At 43.1% G+C, this 7017-nt stretch overlaps 1 protein-coding gene across 3 annotated transcripts in view; it reads right to left on the bottom strand.

Moving 5' to 3' along the window:
• NOSTRIN (nitric oxide synthase trafficking) overlaps nucleotides 1–2361 on the bottom strand; it is a 51447-nt gene extending 49086 nt beyond the window's left edge. For all 3 annotated transcript variants that reach the window (XM_005857538.2, XM_005857539.2, XM_005857535.2), the window contains exon 1: nucleotides 2253–2361. In XM_005857538.2, the coding sequence (XP_005857600.1) occupies nucleotides 2253–2279 (27 nt within the window). In that variant the 5' untranslated portion in view covers nucleotides 2280–2361. The remainder of the gene's footprint in view (nucleotides 1–2252) is intronic.
• Between the last annotated feature and the right edge of the window lie 4656 nt (nucleotides 2362–7017).

Here is a 7017-nt window from a genome sequence, read left to right as displayed (position 1 = left end):
ACACACACACTTGAAAACATTTTAAAATTATGTATGCTTTATAATTAAGAATTAACCAAACTTCTAAACCACATTGAGTGTGACCAATATTTCTAGATATCTGCTAAGAACTTTAATATTATATAAAATACATGTGATTTTTCTTGGTCACAAAGTCACAGACACTTCAGTAGTACTGGGTTACTGCTTATATTAAAAATTAAAGGAAATTCTTAATTTCAGTTATAAACTAGTGCAAATAAAAAGATCATATTTTTCTCATTGAAGCTCATGCAGCCCACAGTTTCCATACATGGATCCACCGGGGTAGGCAGGGTTAAGAACTGTAGCTAAGCTAAGGCTTTATGAATGAATTGTGTTCTGTGCAACCCTAGGCACTCATGGAATGAGACATTTTGCAGGTAGTTACTAGTAAACCTTTGGGTTCTTTTATAAAAACTACCCAAGTGTTTCATAAAAGATCTGTTTGCTTTATGTAATAAAACACATTAATATTAATAAAACTCATTCCTATGTTTCATTTTGTTCTCAAACTGCAGCCTCATCTTGACACAATATTGTTCCCCAAGCACAAGCTAGGACTGCACCAGGAAATCAAGTTGAACACTTGATGAAGATGAATCAAATAAATAAAGATTCCATGATCTAAGAGGATTTAGAAACCCTGGCTGACGGGATATCCACTTCCTCTGACTCCCAGGTTCCTTTTGGTGGCACTGGGCCCATAGAGATAATCTTCAAGGTTGTGGACAAGGTTCGGCATAAGGGGAAGAACTCTTCAGCATGTCAGGGAGGAAACATTAAACTGAGACACAGATGTGGTGACGGGCTGTCTTGGGGCTGCTCAAAAGAAGATATTCCTCCCAGTTCCTGAGCTAAAGGCAGCCTTAGGAAAGGATGTTAGGCTCTCCATTCTTTTTTAACCCAGTCAGGCCTAAGTTTCCCTCTGTCTCACTCTTCCCTAGGTCTTGACTTCTGTCTTTGGTGACAGGTTTTGCCTTGACTTATACAGTTGCTGTCCCACTCAACCACCCCTTTGCAAAAACATGATCACAGTGTCAATGGTGGGAAAGGAGCTAGCATTTTAGAAGGAAGCAAATGCATGGAACAAAAAATAAACAAACAGCAAATAAATAAACCATAAAAGACTTGTAAAAAGTTACCTGTGCAAGAGATTGGAGGAGATTAAAGGGGGAGATTTCCTTTCTTCAAACTTATATACAGCTATATTGCTGGAATTTTTTTTTTAATTAGACATTACTCTTGTATTTAAAAAGTAAAAGCAGACAGAGGCTGCAGCTACGTTGTCATTATTAATATTACTAGCCTTTATGACTTCACCTCATTTAGCTCATCTGATTCGTGAGCTCATTTTGTGGAGTAGCAGCTACAGGCCTATCAGGTCTAATCCTGTGCTTTCCGCATCCACTGGACTCTTTCTATGGCTCTATTTCAGTCCCCATTTCTGCTTTTCCACAAGTCTTTTTTTTTTTTTAAGATAAAATACTTGAAAGATCCCTTGTTTCTGTTGTTACCAATTTTTGCTTCTTGGCACCATTTGTTTGGAAACACCCTGACATTCCTTGATTACTTTATTTCCAAAGTAAATATATCCTCCTCCTCTTTAGCTGCTCCTCATTTACTAAATTACATCTCTGCTATTGCTGCGAATGCCCTCATAAATCTTTAAACTTTTGACCCATCTTCTAGTTTTGGTAGCCCTCCCAGGACGGAAAGAAACATATTGATAAACTTGTCGGAGAACCACCACAGGCTGGACAAAATGGGGAGTCTGTCCTCCCGCCTGTGGGACTTGGCAATTCTTGACTATCTCAGTGATATGGGAAAATACACAAAAACCTTCCACTCTAAATTCCTTCGCAGAAGCCAAAATTGGCTGCAGACATTCTGTGTGTTTGTGTATCCACTCAACGAATAATGTAGGCACTTGTGTATGTCTTCAGAATGTTTTCTACACAGCCACCATCTGCGTGCAAATATGATGCTATGCCCCCTCAAAGTTTTCCTAAGAATATGAGAATAGAAAATGACAATGACCTGCCCATTTGCTAGAAAGGGCAATTAAAATGAACCAAACAAAAACCACAGATTTTTTGACTCACCGCCAGTATCTAAACATGTTTCGTTCCTGTGCATCTCAAACTTTTAAAGTTAAAATACATTCGTGTATAAATCCACCCCTCAGCCACCTTCTTACACACAAAGACACAAACGAACACCAAGCTACTCACCGAACAGTTTGTGAGCGGGTCCCTCATGCTGAAATGTGTTTGGCTTCTGTCCTTTTAAACTATGCTCCAGCGTTCAGCTTTCCACACTCAGGACACACTGCCCTCTGAAGGTTGGGTGTGTCCTAGACTTCCTGCATTCAGAGGGCCCAGAGTCCTGTCAAACGCCCGGAGGAGGAAGTCCCACCCTGGACTTTCCTCCATTTATTTACTGAAATAGCAAAGAACTGCTCAGGGTCAAGAGGGCTGGCGTGAGATAGTGGGAAACATTTCTGTAAATACTTGGAGAGCAGAATACTGAGTCCTTGAGAGAAAGCCCTGAAGCTATAAAGTGTCCCCATAATTCGGCCGCTCCCTGGACTGATGCATGTTAGCTTTTTATATTAATCACGTTTTTTATTTTCTGCGTTGTCTGATGCTTGAACATGTTAAGGCCTTTTGAACTTGGGAGAGCCTGCTCCTCCATGGGTCAGCCAATACCTAGAGAGAGGAAGCAACTTGCCCTTGAGCACATCTTTGAAAAGCAACCAATCCAGGGCCCAGACCCTCTTTAGAGAGAGGAAGCAACTTGCCCTTGAGCACATCTTTGATATGCAAAGCAACCAATCCAGGGCCCAGACCCTCTTCCTCCCTTCCTTATCTGAAGCTCACAAACCAAGTCAATATATCCCTTGCTCTAATCACCCCAGCTTAGGGTACCAAACAATTAGGACCAGACCTATATAACTGTGACTACTACAGTGGAAAATTTCTAGAAAAGGCTATCAGGGAGCAGGACATACATTAACCACCCCTGAGGGTTTAACTCAACCCAGCTCTCACTCCTAGCCCAACAGGGCCAAGAGGCTAAAGTTTAGCCGCTAAACTATCAAATTAAGAAAAAATTCTTATGCTTACCCTCATATGTTTGTAATCATTCAAAAGGATAAACAGAACTAGAAATCAGCCATCAGCAACTTATACTTTTATTGCTTTCTCTGCACCAGTGGTCCCAGTTATGGATCCTTAGATTTCCATCTAATGGCCTGTTGTCCTGTGATAATCATTTGCTGGGTATGGGAAGCTTTGCTGTAATTGGGGGATCCCCCATCCAAAAGGAGCACCATCAGCAGAGCCCAGTGGAGCACTTCAGAGCTGTCCAGGTGGGCCCACTCCATTCATCTGCTTTGGGTGTGCAGGCTCCATTCTAAGTCCCTGCAACCAGAGTGGAGATGTTAGTGGTGGTACGGCACCAGAATATCACCAGCAATGGACCTCAGTACAGCAACCTTGGTACTTGAGTCCTGGCTAAGAAAGAATTCAGAGCCAAGACTGATCTCTAGCCCCCTTGTTCCTCCTCTAGGGGATCTACCACATGACTCGTGACATGCTAGGGAGGAAAGGTCAGGGGAGAGTCTGAATCACATGACCAGTGATATGAAAGGTCAGGGGGTCCAAACTGCATGACCAACAATATGCTAGGGGAGAAAAGGTTGCCCTGCAATTGTCTGTTGCCCTGGTAACCTTTGTACCTGGCCCACTGTCCTTGCTCTGCTCATACCATGCCTGTTTAACTGCCTACTACAGAAAGGAAGCACCCTTAATTAGGGACCACCATGCACACACTTAATAATGTTCTCCCCTTAGCTTTTCCAAAGGAAATTTATCACTAGAAGTGACAACACTAAGTAGCAGCTATGAAAGGACTAGAATTGGATAAGACTACCAGGAATACTGAAAGATGTGTGGAGACATTATAAACTGAGGTTAAGAACATGTCACTCAGATTCCCCTGCCCTCAGATAAACTGGGCTGGAGCCTTGGTTCTAGGGCCTGGGGCATCTCAGTGTCTTCCCCTGATTCTTGCTGCATTTGGTCTCAGTTCAAAATGGAGACATTGGCCTCCCTTGCCAGTTTCCACAAGAAATGTCATCATCCTGAAAGGAGTTTTTAGGGGTAAAATAGGCAGGTTTAGGGAGTTTTAGGAATTAGGGGGCTCATGGGGGAGAACTGCAAAGCTGGGGGGCTGGGAGCTGCCAAAAGGCATACATTCACAGAGAACTAAAGGCGCCACAGCCTAAAGGGAGAGGAAGACACCCTTCACAGAAGAAGGGGAAAGCCACAGGGAGTAGAAAAACAAAAGGGAGAAAAGGAAAACAGATTTTCACAGAGAACAGAGAATTCTACCACAGGAGGGAGAAATAGAGAGGGACCCCACGCGGGGTTTGAGCTCTGAAGCTGCTATAGCGACCAATCAGGGGCGAGTTCAGGATACAAAGAACCACAACCTTTATAAGCCTTAGGAAAGAGGGAGTTAGTGGGTCTCTCCCCCTCCCCACGTGGGAGTCTGTGCTTGTTTTCCAATAAATTTCCACCTTTTCCTATACCACCTTTTGGTCCATAGCTTCATTCTTCGAATCCACCTGGACCAGGACCCAGGAAGGAAGCCACCTTTGCATCCTGCCCAGAGGAAAATCATGCGTTTCAGTTTAATTTCCCTGTTTCAATACCACGCCTACCGTGGTGTTTGAGGCCCTCATGCAGATTGGTAGCACACTTACTCCTCAGCTGTCTCTCCCAGCAGGCTGACTAGCTTTCCCACAGGCCTCATGGCCATCTGCCCCATGGAAATATCTCCCTCTTAATACAGTATCCCTCTCCTAGACTGTTGAAAGGGCAGCAGGGTGTCCTGGCTCAATCTAGACTGAGAATTAAAGTTTGGCTATTTATTAGTAGAGGAGTGGATAAAAAAGATGTGGTACATTTACACTATGAAATACCATGCAGCAGTAAAAAAGAAGGATCTCTTACCCTTTGAGACAACATAGAGAGACCTGGAGAGTATTATGCTAAGTGAAATAAGCCTGTCAGGCCCTAGCCGGTTTGGTTCAGTGGATATAGCATCTGCCTGGGAACTTAAAGGTCTGGGGTTCAATTCTTGTCAAGGGCACATACCTGGGTTTCAGGCTCAGTCCCCAGTAGGGGGTGTGCAGGAGGCAGCCGATCAATGAGTGTCATTGATATTTCTATCTCTCATCATTGATATTTCTATCTCTCCCTCTCCCTTCCTCTCTTAAATCAATAAAAATAAAGTTTAAAAAAATAAGCGAGTCAGAGAAAGACAAGTATCACATAATCTCACTCATATGTGGAATCTAATGAACAAAACAAACTGATGAAAAAAATAGATCCAGAAACACAGAAGCATGGAACAGACCGATGAATCTCAGAGGGAAGTGGGGCAGGGGTGGGCAAACTTTTCTCGAGGAGGGCCACAATGGGTTCTTAAACTGGACTGGAGGGCCGGAACAAAAGCATGGATGGAGTGTTTGTGTGAACTAATATAAATTCAAAGTAAACATCATTACATAAAAGGGTACGGTCTTTTTTTTTTTTAGTTTTATTCATTTCAAACGGGCCGTAGTTTGATAGGGGGTGGAAAGAGATTAACTGAAGAACTGATATGCATATATACATAATTCATGGACACAGACAATAGTATGATGAAGGTCTGGGGGGTGGAGGGCGGGAGTTGGGTGGAGAGGATCAGTGGGGGGAATAGGGGAACATCTATAATAGTCTCAACAATAAACATAAATTTAAAAATAATAATAAAGTTTGGCTATTTGTTGAGTTTCTTAGAAGCATGTTTGAATGTGCAAAAAATTTTCATTTTGGGGGTTGTATCACTTATTTCTTGTCACAATAATGCTATATATTAAACAGAAAACCCAGTGACTTCCAATAAATAAATGACATCAGCTTTATTTAATTCACAATTCTGGTTTAGCTGTCTGGTTCTTCTGTTCTTCCCTATCTCACTCCTGTGAAAAAGCAGGTCATCTATACAGCTCTGCTGATTTGGGCTGAGTTTGGCAGGGAGGGCAGCTCTTCTGGGCTGGTTATGGGCTGAAGCATTTTTTTTTTCATCAGCCAGCAGTTTAACCCAGGCTGTTTTGGGGGCATGGCAGAGGAGCCAAGCGAGTGAGTGGAACTCAGACTAAGAACGGACATACTCTCACTTCAACCAGACCAAAGCCAGTCAAGTCACAGGCCCGCCCAGATTCACTGGGCTGGGGAGATTCCATTCCTTAATGGGAGGAGCTGAATGTCTCATTACAAAGGGCATAGAAAAGGGCAGAGGATTGGAATTAGTTTTACATCCAGTTTATTACAATGGTCAGTCAATACTTGTTCATGAGTGACTAGAGCAGTGGTTCTCAACCTTCCTAATTCCACGACCCTTTAATACAGTTCCTCATGTTGTGGTGACCCCCAACCATAAAATTATTTTCGTTGCTACTTCATAACTGTAATTTTGCTACTGTTATGAATGGTAATGTAAATATCTGATATGCAGGATGTATTTTCATTGTTACAAATTGAACATAACTAAAGCATAGTGATTAATCACAAAAACAATATGTAATTATATATGTGTTTTCCGATGGTCTTAGGCGACCCCTGTGAAAGGGTCGTTCGACCCCCAAAGGGGTCGCGAGCCACAGGTTGAGAACCACTAGACTAGAGAGATATGGGAGAAAGAACACTGGAGGGGGTGGCTGATACCTGTCATCCTCTCCCTTTTCCCAGCTCAGCCTCAGGGCACACACTTGGAACTCTATCGAGATTGAGGTTAGGGAGAAAAATAAGAGGAGTTAAATTCACAGAGTGTCTAGATATAGATTTGGAGACAGGGTCGTTCTCCCCTCTGACCCCACATCCCATCCTACATGTGCTCTGCCAAACACAGCGAAGCACCTCCCCCCCTCCCCCCCACCCCCGCCCT

The sequence above is a fragment of the Myotis brandtii genome, unplaced genomic scaffold, assembly GCF_000412655.1.
Source record: "Myotis brandtii unplaced genomic scaffold, ASM41265v1 scaffold112, whole genome shotgun sequence".
Classification (NCBI taxonomy): Eukaryota; Metazoa; Chordata; class Mammalia; order Chiroptera; family Vespertilionidae; genus Myotis; species Myotis brandtii.
Note: the sequence above shows the minus strand (reverse complement) of the source record. Positions and strands in the feature narration are given on the sequence as shown.